This window comes from Salvelinus sp. IW2-2015, linkage group LG4q.1:29 (genome assembly GCF_002910315.2).
Source record: "Salvelinus sp. IW2-2015 linkage group LG4q.1:29, ASM291031v2, whole genome shotgun sequence".
NCBI lineage: Eukaryota > Metazoa > Chordata > Actinopteri > Salmoniformes > Salmonidae > Salvelinus > Salvelinus sp. IW2-2015.
The window spans coordinates 43,325,142-43,342,159 of record NC_036842.1 but is presented as its reverse complement, the minus strand read 5'-3'; the positions used below and the strand labels follow the sequence as shown (position 1 = coordinate 43,342,159).

The following is a 17,018-nucleotide window of genomic DNA, read 5'->3' as shown; positions in this document are numbered from 1 at the left end:
TTAATAACAAACTGTAAATACAAATAAAATGGTTAATTTACAAGCCTAGTTGGTTTAGCCATGGAAAAAGTCGGCAACCTTCCCGCTAGCCATGATTGCCCGAGATTATGAGTGGGCTGGATAATGCCGAGAGATGAGTTCGGTTTGGTCTGCCATGTAGCACGCTTCAGTCTATAATATGAGCTGGTCAGTATGTGTTGGAAATCCTTTCTACGGTTGCTTTTTTGAAAGATATCACTTAGTAGAACTGCATAAGTGTTGCTCTCCACTTTCTGGAGGACCGATTTGATATCAATGGAATTAGAGTATGATATCTCAGGGAATTGAGAAAATTCTGGCATTTGATTGCAAATATGCAGACGGAGTCGAAAAGAGAATACACAGAAGGCTGTTGTATAAAACACCTGTCTCCGGATTACATCTTCAAACTAAGGGCAACCGAGGCATCCGTGACAGAGGGAGAAGCGTCCATCCATGTATACGGGTAAGAGAGTCTAGCTAGCTACATTTTCAGAAATTACACATTTCTAATTTTGTCAAAGTCTATTTGTCTTTCTCCTCTTTATATCCTTTCTCCTTTTATTTCCTATTGCTATTTTGTTCTCACTATTTAAATTACTTACACACACATGGAAAGAGAGAGAGAGAGCAGCTACTGCTGTCATGTACTGTAACTGTTAATGTGCACTCATGATGCCAAATTGTGTGTCACACTGGTATAAGGCTGTCTTTGACGGGCATCAGAAGACGAGGCAAGGGAGAAGGAAGTGGGAGTTCTACTCCATCATGGAAGAGGTTCTCTGGTGATCCTGTGGTGACCAACAGTCATTATACAGTATAATCATTTGCCATACGCAACACTCACACTGTCACTCACACCATCCCTAACATCACTACACTCACACAACATACAGCACACAATACTAATTACACTGTCACTCAACCAGCACCTCCACACAGCACGCTACAGTAACACTGACAGCCTCTCACCCTCTACTACAACACCTTTTAACCCTCATGCCAACACCCCTCCCTGCACACAACCTAAAAAGAAGGCGAAACTGGACAACATTGCACCTCAAACAAACACTTCAAGCACAGATTGAGAGGAACAATATTCTTCAACAGTCCACTACTGCACTCCAGAATTTCATAGAACAGCAGTCTAAATCTATTTATTTATTGTTTAACTGTGCACTAATAAATAATTGTCCTGAGACTTTGCTTGATTGCATGTTTAACTGAAATCATTAATAACTAATTGTCATGGCTATTTTGGTTATTTAATTGTACACTAATAAATAATTATCCTGAGATTTTCCTTGATTTGTATGTTTAACTGAAATCGTTAATAACACATTTTTTGGAACATTTTTTATTAAAATGTAAACTTTTTCATTGAACTGTGGTTTTGCTAAACACACAAACATTTTTCTCATCTAGTCCAATAATAATTATTGATTAAATGTGGTTATGCACTATACTAATTTTGCTAGGTGGACGTCAGTGATGGGTGTGTGCATGTGTGTGGTTGGGTATACATGTGTGTGAGTGTAGATGTGTGTTGTAGCTTATAGAATTCTAGTCAGGTTGTCCCTCTTCAGCATTGCTGCCTGTCAAACAGCTGCCCTTTGGAGGTCTGAGGCAGGGACGGGGTCAATGGTGGCCTCTTCTGGTATTTCCTCTGTGATCCCTCAATGTCTCCACGTGTCGAACTGTGGACCTGGTTGAAATGCTTTTGTTCATCTTCAAGGTGGCTATTGTTTCTGAATGGGACAATTAAGTGCACACTCAGGGGGTACGCAGAATCCCAGAGCAGATGTTATTGCTTGGGTAGTGGGTTGGTCACCAGGTGGGCCTTGAGGTTGCTGGTCTTGTACACTCTGGCATCGTGCACAGAACCAGCATTCCCGGTAAAGATGTTTGTAAACGTGAGCTGTCTGCCACTCCCCTGAACCTTTCCTGGTTGACCATCAGCCCCAGGGAGACCAACACCCTATTTTCAATGGATCCACCTCTGCGAGGAACTAGAGGAGCCAGGTCCTCACACAGTATCTGGAACAAAGCTAAATAAAATCTGTTTGCTCTGTCTTTCAGCTAAAAACTCGACAATCTTAAGTAATCTGCAATTTATTGTTGTTGTTGCATTACTGCACAATTGCAATGCAAAATCTGCCAGTAGATGGCGGCAGTAGCCTATTGAAAGGCAGCTTACATTTGTTTACAGTGCAGAGAATCTTTAATATACTGTACAAAAATATAAACACAACATGCAACAATTTCAAAGATTTTACTGAGTTACAGTTCATATAAGGAAATCAGTCAATTGAAATAAATTCATTAGGCCCTAATCTATGGATTTCACTACTGGGAAAACAGATATGCACAATTTGCCTCAGGATCTCATCACTGTATTTCTGTGCATTCAAATTATCATTGATAAAATGCAATTGTGTCTGTTGTCCGTAGCTTATGCCTACTCATTCCATAACCCCACTGCCACCATGGGACATTCTGTTCTCAACTCTGACATCAAAAAACTGCTCGCCCARGAGATGCCATACATGCGGTCTGCAGTTGTGAGGCCGATTGGACGTACTGACAAATTCTTTAAAATAATGTTGGAGGCGGCTTATGGTAGAGAAATTAACATTCAATTCTCTGGCCACAGCTCTGATGGACATTCCTGTAGTCTGCATTCCAATTGCACGTTCCTTCAAAACTTGAGACATCTGTGGCATTGTGTTGTGTGACAAACCTGCACATTTTGGAGTGGTCTTTTATTGTCCCCAGCACAAGGTGCACCTGTCTAATGATCATGTTTAACCCTGTCCCGTTAGGCTAGGCTATGCTAGTCAGCTTTTTTGATGAGGAGGATCCCAGATCCAGGAGAGAGAAGCGGTAGAGGTTAATAAGCTTCTTGATATGCCACACCTGTCAAGTGGATGGATTATCTTGGCAAAGGAGAAATTCTCACTAACAGGGATGTAAACAAATTTATGCACATCATTTGAGAGAAATAATCTTTCTGTGCGTATGGAAACTTTCTGGGATCTTTTATTTCAGCTCATGAAACATGGGACCAACACTTTACATGCTGCGTTTATATTTTTGTTAAGTGTAGTATAACTTATGAGGATGGTGTTAGTAAATTCATTAATTATTGGTAAAGCATTACTATTTACGTCTGGATACTGAAACATGTATATGCCTATATTTGGATATACACAATATAAATAGTCCGGGTAGCCATTTGATTACCTGTTCAGGAGTCTTATGGCTTGGGAGTAAAAACTGTTGAGAAGCCTTTTTGTCCTAGACTTGGCACTCCGGTACCGCTTGCCATGCGGTAGTAGAGAGAACAGTCTATGACTGGGGTGGCTGGGGTCTTTGACAATTTTTAGGGCCTTCCTCTGACACCACCTGGTGTAGAGGTCCTGGATGGCAGGCAGCTTAGCCCCAGTGATGTACTGGGCCGTACGCACTAGTGCCTCTGTAGTGCCTTGCGGTCAGAGGCCGAGCAATTGCCGTACCAAGCAGTGATGCAACCAGCCAAGATGCTCTCGATGTTGCAGCTGTAGAACCTTTTGAGGATCTCAGGACCCATGCAAAATCTTTTTAGTTTCCTGAGGGGGAATAGGCTTTGTCTTGCCCTCTTCACGACTGTCTTGGTGTGTTTGGACCATTCTAGTTTGTTGTTGATGTGGATACCAAGGAACTTGAAGCTCTCAACCTGCTCCACTGCAGCCCCGTCGATGAGAATGGGGGTGTGCTTGGTACTCCTTTTCCTGTAGTCCACAATTATCTCCTTAGTCTTGATTACATTGAGGGATAGGTTGTTATTTTGGCACCACCGGGCCAGGTCTCTGACCTCCTCCCTATAGGCTCTCGTCGTTGTCGGTGATCACTGTTGTGTCGTCTGCAAACGTAATGATGGTGTTGGAGTCGTGCCTGGCCATGCAGTCGTGGGTGAACAAGGAGTACAGGAGGGGACTGAGCACACACCCTTGGGGAGTTCCAGTGTTGAGGATCAGCGTGGCAGATGTGTTGCTACCTACCCTCACCACCTGGGGGCAGCCCGTCAGGAAGTCCAGAATCCAGTTGCAGAGGGAGGTGTTTAGTCCCAGGATCCTTAGCTTAGTGATGAGCTTTGAGAGTACTATGGTGTTGAACGCTAAGCTGTAGTCAATGAATAGCATTTTCACATAAGTGTTCATTTTGTCCAGGTGCGAAAGGGCAGTGTGGAGTGCAATAGAGATTGCATCATCTGTGGATCTGTTTGGGCGGTATGCAAATTGGAGTGGGTCTAGGGTTTCTGGGATAATGGTGTTGATGTGAGCCATTACCAACCTTTCAAAGCACTTCATTGCTACGGACGTGAGTGCTACGGGTCTGTAGTCATTTAGGCATTTATGGTGGTCTGCTTGAAACATGTTGGTATTACAGACTCAATCAGGGACATGTTGAAAATGTCAGTGAAGACACCTGCCAGTTGATCAGCACATGCCCGGAGCACACATCCTGGCAATCCGTCTGGCCCCGCAGCCTTGTGTATGTTGACCTGTTTAAAGGTCTTACTCACGTCGGCTACGGAGAGCGTGATCACACAGTCGTCCGGAACAGCTGATGATCTCATGCATGCCTCAGTGTTGCTTGCCTCGAAGCGATCATAGAAGTTATTTAGCTCATCTGGTAGGCTCGTGTCACTGGGCAGCTCGCGGCTGTGCTTCCCTTTGTAGTCTGTAATAGTTTGCAAGCCCTGCCACATAAGACGAGCGTCGGAGCCGGTGTAGTATGATTCGATCTTAGCCCTGTATTGACGCTTTGGCTGTTTGATGGTTCGCCGCAGGGCATAGCAGGATTTCTTGTAAGCTTCCGGGTTAGAGTTCCGCAACCTTCAGCTCAGTGCGAATGTTGCCTGTAATCCACGTCCTCGATGCACTTATTGATAAAGCCAGTGACTGATGTGGTGTACTCCTCAATGCCATCGGAAGAATCCTGGAACATGTTCCAATCTGTGATAGCAAAACAGTCCTGTAGTTTAGCATCTGCTTCATCTGACCACTTTTTTATAGACCGAGTCACTGGTGCTTCCTGCTTTAATTTTTGCTTATAAGAGGAATCAGGAGGATAGAGTTGTGATCGGATTTACCAAATGGATGGCGAGGGAGAGCTTTTGTACGCGTCTCTGTGTGTGGAGTACAGGTGATCTTGATTTTTTCCCTTTGTTGCACATTTAACATGTTGATAGAAATTTGGGAGAACTGATTTAAGTTTCCCTGCATTAAAGTCTCCGGCCACTAGGAGCGCCGCCTCTGGGTGAGTGGTTTCCTGTTTGCTTATTTCCTTATACAGCTGACTGAGTTGTATAAGGAACTACTTCCGGCGCCGATAGAGATGGCAGCCTCGCTTCGCGTTCCTTGGAAAATATGGCTATTTTGTTTTTTTACGTGTTATTTCTTACATCGGTACCCGCGGGTAATCTTAGGTTTCATTACATACAGTCGGGAGGAACTACTGAATATACGATTAACGTCAACTCACCATCGTTCCTACCAGGAATATGACTTTCCGAAACGGATCCAGTGTTTTGCCTTCCACACAATACAGTGGATCTGATCCCAGCCGGCGACCCTGGGCGACGCCGAAAAAGGGGAAACGTGGCGGTCTCGTGGTCAGGCTTCGGAGACGGGCACATCGCGCTCCACTCCCTAGCATACTACTCGCAATGTCCAGTCTCTTGACATAAGGTTGATGAAATCCGAGCACGGGTAGCATTCCAGAGAGACATCAGGGATTGCAACGTTGCTGCTTCACGGAAACATGGCTAACTCAAGGGACGCTAACGGAGTCGGTGCAGCCAGCTGGTTTCTCCATGCATCGCGCCGACAGAAACAAACATCTTTCCGGTAAGAAGAGGGGCGGGGGGGTATGCCTTATGATTAACGAGAAGTGGTGTGACCATCATAATAACACACAAGAACTCAAGTCGTTCTGTTCACCTGATCTAGAATCCTCACAATCAAATGTCGACCGCATTATCTACCAAGGGAATTCTCGTCAATCATAATCACAGCCGTATACATTCCCCCCAAGCAGACCACATCGATGGCCCTGAACGAACTTTATCTGACTCTTTGTAAACTGGAAACCACACACTGAGGCTGCATTCATCGTAGCTGGGGATTTTAACAAGGCTAATCTAAAAACAAAACTCCCTAAATTCTATCAGCAATATCGATTGTGCTACCAGGGCTGGAAAACACTGGACCATTGCTACACTAATTTCCGCGACGCTTACAAGGCCCTCCCCCGCCCCCCTTTCGGAAAAGCTGACCACGACTCCATTTTGTTGATTCCTGCCTACAAACAGAAACTCAAACAACAAGCTCCCGCGCTCAGGTCTGTTCAACGCTGGTCGACCAATCTGAACCACGCTCAAGCTGCTTCGATCACGCGGATTGGAATATGTTCCGCATCGCGTCCAACAACAATATGACGAATATGCTGATTCGGTGAGCGAGTTCATTAGGAAGTGCATTGACGATGTCGTACCCACAGCAACGATAAAAACATTCCCAAACCAGAAACCGTGGATTGACGGCAGCATTCGCGTGAAACTGAAAGCGCGAACCACTGCTTTTAACCAGGGCAAGGTGACCGGAAGCATGACCGAATACAAACAGTGTAGCTATTCTCTCCGCAAGGCAATCAAACAGGCTAAGTCTCAGTACAGAGACAAAATCGAGTCGAAATTCAACAGCTCAGACACAAGAGGTATGTGGCAGGGTCTACAGTCAATCACGGATTACAAAAAGAAAACCAGCCCCGTCGAGGACCAGGATGTCTTGCTCCCAGACAGGCTAAACAATTTTTTGCCCGTTGAGGACAATACAGTGCCACTGACCACGGCCCCTACCAAAACCTGCGGGTCTCCTTCACTGCAGCCGAGGTGAGTAAAACATTTAAACGTGTTAACCCTCGCAAGGCTGCAGGCCCAGACGGCATTCCCAGCCGCGTCCTCAGAGCATGCGCAGACCAGCTGGCTGGTGTGTTTACGGACATATTCAATCAATCCTTATCCAGTCTGCTGTTCCCACATGCTTCAAGAGGGCCACCATTGTTCCTGTTCCCAAGAAAGCTAAGGTAACTGAGCAAAACGACTATCGCGCCGTAGCACTCACTTCCGTCATCATGAAGTGCTTTGAGAGACTAGTCAAGGACCATATCACCTCCACCCTACCGGACACCCTAGACCCCACTCCAATTTGCTTACCGACCCAATAGGTCCACAGACGACGCAATCGCAACCACACTGCACACTGCCCTAACCATCTGGACAAGAGGAATACCATGTGAGAATGCTGTTCATCGATTACAGCTCAGCATTTACACCATAGTACCCTCCAAACTCGTCATCAAGCTCGAGACCCTGGGTCTCGACCCCGCCCTGTGCAACTGGGTCCTGGACTTCCTGACGGGCCGCCCCAGGTGGTGAGGGTAGGTAACAACATCTCCACCCCCTGATCCTCAACACTGGGGCCCCACAAGGGTGCGTTCTGAGCCCTCTCCTGTACTCCTGTTCACCCACGACTGCGTGGCCATGCACGCCTCCAACTCGATCATCAAGTTTGCGGATGACACTACAGTGGTAGGCTTGATCACCAACAACGACGAGACGGCCTACAGGGAGGAGGTGAGGGCCTCGGAGTGTGGTGTCAGGAAATAAACCTCATACTCAACGTCAACAAAACACAAGGGAGATGTTGTGGACTTCAGGAAACAGCAGAGGGAGCACCCCCCTATCCACATCGACGGGTCAGTAGTGGAGAAGGTGGAAAGTTTTAAGTTCCTCGGTGTACACATCACGGACACTGAATTGGTCCACCCACACAAGCAGGTTGTGAAGAAGGCGCAGCAGCGCTCTTCAACCTCAGGAGGCTGAAGAAATTCGGCTTGTCACCAAAAGCACTCACAAACTTCTACAGATGCACAATCGAGAGCATCCTGTCGGGCTGTATCACCGCCTGGTACGGCAACTGCTCCGCCACAACCGTAAGGCTCTCCAGAGGGTAGTGAGGTCTGCAGAACGCATCACCAGGGGCAAACTACCTGCCCTCCAGGACACCTACACCACCCGATGTCACAGGAAGGCCATAAAGATCATCAAGGACAACAACCACCCAAGCCACTGCCTGTTCACCCCGCTATCATCCAGAAGGCGAGGTCAGTACAGGTGCATCAAAGCAGGGACCGAGAGACTGAAAAACAGCTTCTATCTCAAGGCCATCAGACTGTTAAACAGCCACCACTAACATTTAGCGGCCGCTGCCAACATACTGACTCAACTCCAGCCACTTTAAAAATGGGAATTGATGGAAATTATGTAAAATGTACCACTAGCCATTTAAGCAATGCCACTTAATACAATGTTTACATACCTACATTACCCATCTCATATGTATATACTGTACTCTAATATCTACTGCATCTTGCATCTTTATGCAATACATGTACCACTAGCCACTTTAAACTATGCCACTTTATGTTTACATACCCTACAGTACTCATCTCATATGTATATACCGTACTCTATACCATCTACTGATTCTGCCATGCCGTTCTGTACCACCACTCATCCATATATCTTTATGTACATATTCTTTATCCCTTCACACTTGTGTGTGTGTGTAAGGTAGTAGCGTGGAATTGTTAGGTTAGATTACTGTTGGTTATTACTGCATTGTCGGAACTAGAAGCACAAGCATTTCGCTACACTCGCATTAACATCTGCTAACCATGTGTATGTGACTAATAAAATTTGATTTGATTTGATTTGATTTGAGTGCGGTCTTAGTGCCAGCATCTGTCTGTGGTGGTAAATAAACAACCACGAAAAGTATATCTGATAACTCTCTAGCCAAGTAGTGTGGCCTGGAATTTATCACAATATACTCTACTTCAGGCGAGCAAAATCTAGAGACTTCCTTAGATTTCGTGTACCAGCTGTTGTTTACAAATATGCACAGACCGCCCCCCCCCCCTCGTCTTACCGGAGGAGCGTGCTGTTCTATCTTGCCGGTGTAGCGTATATCCCGCTAGCTGAATATCCGTAGGATTTTACAGTTTTTAAATATAACATAGGATTTTACAGTTTTTGATGTCCCGTTGGTAGGATATTCATGATCGTACCTCATCTAATTCATTGTCCAATTATTGCACGTTGGCGAGTAGTATTGACAGTTACGTCAGCTTTCCCACTCGCCTTTTCCAGGTCCTGACGAGGCATCCGGCTCTTTGTCCTCTGTACCTGTGTTTCTTCCTCTGGCAAATAACGGGGATGTTGGCCTTGTCGGGTCAAAAGTTTAGATACACCTACTCATTCCAGGGTTTTTCTTAATTTTTTACTATTTTCATGATTCCATATGTGTTATTTCATACTTTTGATGTCTTCACTATTATTCTACAATGTAGAAAATAAAGAAAAACACTTGATTGAGTAGGTGTGCCCAAACTTTTGACTGGTACTGTATTATGAGATATAAGGGACGTACTGTATAATGTATGTAATAAACATTCTAATACTACATGTGTTACATATATGAGCAAATACACTACTGGTCAAAAGTTTTAGAACAACATACTCATTCAAGGTTTATGTTTTTATTTTTACAATTTTCTACATTGTAGATTAATAGTCAAGACATCAAAATGATAAAATAACACATATGGAATCATGTAGTAACTAAAAACAAATCTATTTTATATTTGAGATTCTTCAAATAGCCACCCTTTACCTTCATGACAGCTTTGCATTCACTCAACCAGCTTCACCTGGAATGCTTTACCAACAGTCTTGAAGGAGTTCCCACATATGCTGAGCACTTGTTGGCTGCTTTTCCAAACCATCAGTTTGGTTGTGGTCAGGGGATTGTGGAGGCCAGGTAATCTGATGCAGCACTCCATCACTCTCCTTCTTGGTACAATTGCCCTTGCACAGCCTGAAGGTGTGTTGGGTCATTGTCCTGTTGAAAAACAAATGATAGTCACATTAAGGCCAAACCAGATGGGATGGCGTATCGCTGCAGAATGTTGTGGTAGCCATGTTGGTTAAGTGTGCCTTGAATTCTAAATAAATAACAGACAGTGTCACCAGCAAAGCAACCCCACACCATAACACCTCCTCCACCATGCTTTACGGTGGGAAATACACATGCAGAGATCATCCCCTCACCCACGCCGCGTCTCACAAAGACACGGCAGTTGGAACCAAAAATCTCTTATTTGGACTCCAGACCAAAGGACAAATTTCCACCAGTCTAATGTCCTTTGCTCGTGTTTCTTGGCGCAAGCAAGTCTCTTCTTCTTATTGGTGTCCTTTAGTAGTGGTTTCTTTGCAGCAATTTGACCATGAAGACCTGATTCACACAGTGTCCTCTGAACAGTTGATGTTGAGATGTGTCTGTTACTTGAACTCTGTGAAGCATTTATTTGGCTTGCAATTTACGAGGCTGGTAACTCTAATGAACTTATCCTCTGCAGAAGAGGTAACTCAGGGTCTTCCATTCCTATGGCGGTCCTCATGAGAGCCAGTTTCATCATAGCGCTTGATGGTTTTTGCGACTGCACTTGAAGAAACTTTCAAAGTTCTTGAAATGTTCTGTATTGACTGACCTTTATTTCTTAAAGTAATGATTTGCTCTTTGCTTATTTGAGCTGTTCTTGCCATAATATTATGGACTTGGTCTTTTACCAAATAAGGCTATCTTCTGTATACCCCCCTACCTTGTCATAACGCAACTGATTGGCTCAAACGCATTAAAAAGGAAAGAAACTCCACAAATTAACTTTTAGGAAGGCACACCTGTTATTTGCAATGCATTCCAGGTGACTGCCTCATGAAGCTGGTTGAGAGAATGCCAAGAGTGTGCAAAGCTGTGATCAAGGCAAAGGGTGGCTATTTGAAGAATCTCAAATATAAAATATATTTTGATTTGTTTGASACTTTTTTGGTTACTATATGATTCCATATGTGTTATTTCATAGTTTTGATGTCTTCACTATTATTCTACAATGTAGAAAATTATTTAAAAAATGAAAAACCCTTCGAATGAGTAGGTGTTCTAAAACTTTTGACCGGTAGCGTAAGTATTATACATTTGTACATATACATTTGTGTATATAAGTTAGAAATATTTCACTTATTGTCACGCCCTGACCTTAGAGATCCTTTTTATGTCTCTATTTGGTTTGGTCAGGGTGTGATTTGGGGTGGGTATTCAATGTTCTATGATTTATTTTTCTATGTTTTGGCCGGGTATGGTTCTCAATCAGTGACAGCTGTCTATCGTTGTCTCTGATTGAGAACCATACTTAGGTAGCCCTTTTTCCCACCTGTGGGAGGTTGACTTTGTTTATGGCACTTAGCCTTTAGCTTCACGGTTTGTTTTTGGGTTGTTTGTTGGTTTTGTCGGCGTCATTGTTAAATAAAAGAAAATGTATGCTGACCACGCTGCAGCTTGGTCCAATTCTTTCAACGGCCGTGACACTTATATGAAACTGGCCAATTATTGTATATTTTAACAATACATCTAAGTATATATATGCATATATGTTTCCACGATATATGCCCATATATAACGTTTCCGTATGGGACAGTAATTAACGGTTTCAACATTTCTATATGCCGTGTCACATTATTTCCTGCTATAAGTGGACTGGTTGCGCTGGTGGACAGAGTTGATCCGTGAGACACATTTGACAGAAGTACCGAAAGTAAGAGCAAATTTAGAACTGAACCGTTTTTCATGGTCTAGTATCGAAAAAGTACAGACATTTCGGTATTCTGTGCAACACTATGTGTGTGTGTGTGTGTGTGTGTGTGTGTGTGTGTGTGTGTGTGTGTGTGTGTGTGTGTTGTGTGTGTGTGTGTTTGTATGTAGCCTATGTATGACCACTGAGCAAATTGATGCTCCATGTCACGTCTTAAATGAACTTGGCCGCTTGAACAAAGTGCCTGTAATTACAATGTTTTCCCATCACTCTTGCTGCTTTTGCACCTGTATGATCATTTGACCTTTCTATTATTCTGATATTTTCTTTTATATTATCTGTTAATAAAAATACTGTACATAAAAAGTACAACTCGAAGCGTTGCCCTGACATTTTTTGGTTTTAAACAGATGATTTCAACAAGACGTTTTATCTTTTTAAGACGACCAAAGCTGTACCGATATGTGCTGTAGACTGATGTTCTTTAGATATTCATCGGGTACAGTAGACAATAGGCCAGAGGAGGGCGCTCTCGTCTCAGTTCAGATGACCGATAGTCAACTTCCGTTTGACACTGCCATGGTTCCCCAGTAGGGAGCAGCACTGTTTCAAGTTTTAATGGCACAAGTACATTGTGTTAGGATCTAATTCTCAGAGTAAAAAAACTCTACGGACACTTTGAAAGCTTAACCAAGTGATGTTATGTGTGTGTGAGCAAATTAAGTGTGTGTTTGTGTTTGTTGGAGTGTCAGTGTGCATGAGTATGTAAAGTCCTGTGAGTGTGCATAGAGACAGTGTAAAAATAAAATACAAGGGTCAACTCAGATAGTCCGTGTAGCCATTTTGTTAGCTTTTTAGCAGTCTTATAGCTTTGTGGTTGAAGCTGTTCAGGAGGCTGTTGGTGTCAGACTTGATGCATTGGTACCGCTTGCCGTGCAGAAGTAGAAAGAACAGTTTATGGCTTGGGTGTCTGAAGTCTAACAATTTATAGCATATTGACTGCTTGGTATGCTAACAGCACCACTCTCTGTAGCGCCATGCGATCAAGGGCGGTGTTGTTACCATACCAAGCAGTGATGCAGCCAGTCAAAATGCTGTCAATGGTGCAGCTGTATAACTTTTTGAGGATTTGAGGGCCCATGCCAAACCTTTTCAACCTCTACAAACTATTTATTAGTTTTTTTGCTCTGACATGCACTGCCAACTGTGGAACCTTATATAGACAGGCGTGTGCCTTTCCAAATTATGTTCAATCAGTTGAATTTACCACAGGTGGCCTTCAATCAAGTTGTAGAAACATCTGAAGGATGATCAAGGGAAACAGGATGCACCTGAGCTGAATTTCGAGTCACATAGCAAAAGGTCTGAATACTTATGTAAATAAGGTATTTCTGTTTTAGATTTTTAATGCATTTGCTAAAAATTCTAAAAACCTTTTTCACTTTGTTATTATGGGGTAATGTGTGTAGATTGATGAGGAAAATGTTTTATTTAATCCCTTTTAGAATAAGGCTGTAATGTAACAAAATGTGGAAAAAGTCAGGTAGTCTGAATACTTTCCAAATGCACTGTATATACATGTTTGGCTACAAATGCTTTACATAATCCAGCTCTAGTTGAAATGATAATTTAAGTGTACAAGTACCATCCTGAATAGGGTTAAACAATGCTCACACTGAGGACAGCAGAAAGTGTGTATTAGTCACTGTAATGACTTCAGCTAGCTAGGGATCCAACTCTATAGTAACTAGTCTCTCTAAACACGGGATCGCCAACTCAACCCCAGGCAGCTCTTTGTGACAGTTTGAGCGAGCGAGCCCAGACCTAACAAACCTGTCAAATAATCAACTATTCACTGTCTTCAATCTGGACCATGATTACAGTAGTTGAATCAGGTGTGTTAGTGCTGGAACAAAAGCCTGCACACCTATCTATCCAATTAGAGACCCCTGATCTGAATTCAACAAACTGGTTTCTCTCTCTCTCTCTCTCTCTCTCCCTTCCTCTCTCTCGTTCTCTCTCTCGCTCTCTGTCTGTCTGTCTGTTTCAGTCTTTCCTTCTCTCTGTTCGCTCTCTCTTATCCCTTGGTCTGTCCCAGAGGCCCGACCACATAATGACAGGCCTACAGGTCCCTGCCCAACGCGCCCTCTCACTGTCACCACCCTCCACAGGGGCATAAAAGCCCCACACAGGAGCCATGACACACTAGGAGACGCCATCTAAGCAGAGCAAGGCAGGTCACAGAATTAGCCAGCTTCTTTTCAACAAATCAAGGACATTCAGGACCAGACAACAAGAATTGAAGAAGCCAAAAGGATGGACAACCACACATACAACTACCCGTCCGACTGCACCCCTCTCACCAGCTGCAAGTCGGCCCGCAAGCCGGCGGGCTCCACTGTGGTGAATATGGGCACGGCAGGCAAGAAGCCACCCAGTGACTACCTAGTCTGGTCCCTGTGCAACACCCTATATGTCAACTTCTGCTGTCTGGGATTCATGGCTCTTATCTACTCAATTAAGGTGAGTTCTTTACAAGGTATATGTCTCTCTCACTTTCCCCATGTCTCTCTCTCTCTCTCTCTCTTTCCCCAAGTCTCTATTTAAACCTGTCTCACTAATGATTATGTTGTAGCTGTTATATTGTTAGCTAAAATAGAAGCAACACAGAGATAGGTTGAACAGCCAGCATAAGTTGAACACAAATAATGAGTGTTAAATTGCATCCGTTTAAAGTCCACGTTTACAGCTGCCATACAGTACTATGTAACTGTAGTAATATTGAGTCTCCTGTAAGATTCATGTGCTGTCTAAGGCTTCTCCGTAAGCCAAACTAGATGAGGGAGTCCGTGTGTCCTGCACCACAGGAATGGGGGATGTGGACTGGGAATGGCACAGTGGCCCAAAATCACTTCCCCTGTAATGAAACAGAGCCCAAATTAGAGATTGGCACCGCCACCGGCAGCCTGACTGAAGAGTTTAAAACTGGCGTAATTGGCATCTTACTAATAGGCAAGTGCTGATGGGAGATTAAAGACTAGCATGGTAGAAGGGGTACCATACGAGAGAGAATGTGAATGTAGACACAGATCTAGGATCAGTTTGCCATCCAATTCCAACTCTAAACCTAACTATTTGGGGGAGAAAAACTGACCTAAAATCAGTGTCTAAAGCCGACTGAATGTTTCTCCAAATAAACCAGATATGTTATTAGTGGCCAGAAATATGCCAAATGTCTTAGACCAATGTTTTACCAGTACAATTACTAACTTAAGCAGGGCAGACTTCAAACAGTGTATTCGTCAAGAAATACAGGTGCATTAACCTGGTCATAAGACCTACATGGTGGGCCTGTGTAGGTTGAAAAGGAAGGGTATATTACTGGTAACTTTCAACGCTTACCAGTAAACTACTGTAATTTTGGAAACTTTCAAGGATTTCATGAAATGTAATATAAAATATGATTACAAAAATAGAATGACAAAGTTGTAAAACATTATCCTGAATGTAACCCATAAACTTAGTGAATACCGTTGGTGTTTAATATGAGGGTTTCAGTATTAAATATGATTTATATATATTTTTACACATTTTATTTTATTTTACTATGTCAATATGTCTTTGTTGTATATGCTTTTGTCGGCAAACTGGTGGCAGTCGTGAAAAAAGTCAATAGCTGGAAGTGTTGCAGAAAAAAACGGACATTGTTAATGAATGCTTTTTTTCATTAACGTACGCTATTTTCTCTTGAACCATATAGTCCATCCACTTTTTGAACCATATAGTCTATCCACTAGAAACACATGGACAATATGGACACAGATCTAAATATGAAGAAAAAAATACATATTTGTTTTAATTTGTTTTATGTTGCTGTGGTGTATTTTTACGCGCTTTATTTTTGTTATGTTCCGTGTTTTTGAGCGCATTTTAATGAATATATTACCCGTGTCATTATTACATACTTTCATTTGAACCGTATCCAGAGATTGAAAAAAACATCCTAAAACCTTTCATGATGATAACATTAGAGAACCAACACCAGAGGCCTCTCCTAATTTAAGCCCCGTCAATAAAATCTACTTTCTCGCTCTCTATCTCACGCTCTCTCTCAATTCAATGAAATAAACTCAGGGTAGCACTTACATTAAAGCGCTTACATTGCTTTTAACATTTGCTCCTCTCTCCCGTCCAGGCCAGGGACCAGAAGACCCAGGGGAACTTGCAGCTGGCCCAGGAGTGCTCGGACAAGGCCAAGTGGTACAACATCCTGGCGGCAGGCTGGAACCTGCTGGTGCCCCTGTTGGTGGTGGTGCTGCTGGTGCTGCTGCTGGTTCACCTGGGCACCTCACAGGGCTCCTTCGACTTCTTTGGAGAGGACGGCTTCCAGAGCTTCATGAAACTCTTCAGCAGGTAGAGAGAGACAGATGTAGAGAAACATACGTAGAGGGTTATATACTCTGCCTGTTAAACAGTGTTGAAATACACACAGAAAGGCTGTATTGCTCATAGAACTTGGAGCAGGGTTTATCTGAAAACGTGAGGGTTATTTATGCGGATTTAAACAACGCACTTTTAAAATGTGTTGCATGACAGTCGATCGTGAGCTGTAGTAGGCTATTGTAAACTTTTTTGGGGTACGGGGATTATGTGCCACCTGTCAATTAAATATTTAATGTTTTTGGGGCGATTTAGCGTACATTGAAGGCTGGTTAGTGGACAGAAGATATCGAAGAACAGAATGATAGATGTAGAGAATTAAAGGAGAAGATGGTGGATGGAGACTGGTGGATGCTTCCCTAAAAGCCACCCAACAACCACCTGACAACGGACTAATGACCTCTTTACATCATGGGTCACTTTGACTAATTGTTGTTCTAATGTACTATTATATTATTATTGCTGTTATTTTTTATTGGTAGCTGTATTGTTCGCTAAAGGCTAGTATCATTGTCACTGCATTGGATCTTGACCATTTCTAGACCCCTTTGTGAAAAACAAATGTGAGAAAGTAAAATAAAAAATGTCACAACTACAGAAGGTTTGTACTACTGAATTGTTTCAGCATTATTATTCTTTCCCATCAATGGGTTTATTTGCAACATTAAAGGCAGAATTTTGAGGTCAGTAATAAAAGAAAAACCGTGTCTAAATTAAATTGTTGCAAATTGTGCAACATGAAATGGTTGAATTCCGGCCTCGAAGTAATTGAGTGTGTGGGTGGGTGGGACATATAAGTGATAATG

General features: G+C 43.1%; 1 protein-coding gene across 1 annotated transcript; it reads left to right on the top strand.

Moving 5' to 3' along the window:
• The first annotated feature begins 13,972 nt into the window (after positions 1–13,972).
• ifitm5 (interferon induced transmembrane protein 5) lies at positions 13,973–16,812 on the top strand. Its single transcript, XM_023983242.2, has 3 exons — positions 13,973–14,295; positions 15,968–16,185; positions 16,468–16,812. Exons 1-3 carry the CDS (start codon positions 14,089–14,091, stop codon positions 16,475–16,477), a joined length of 435 nt encoding a protein of 144 aa, XP_023839010.1. The 5' UTR covers positions 13,973–14,088; the 3' UTR covers positions 16,478–16,812.
• The last annotated feature ends 206 nt before the right edge of the window (positions 16,813–17,018 follow it).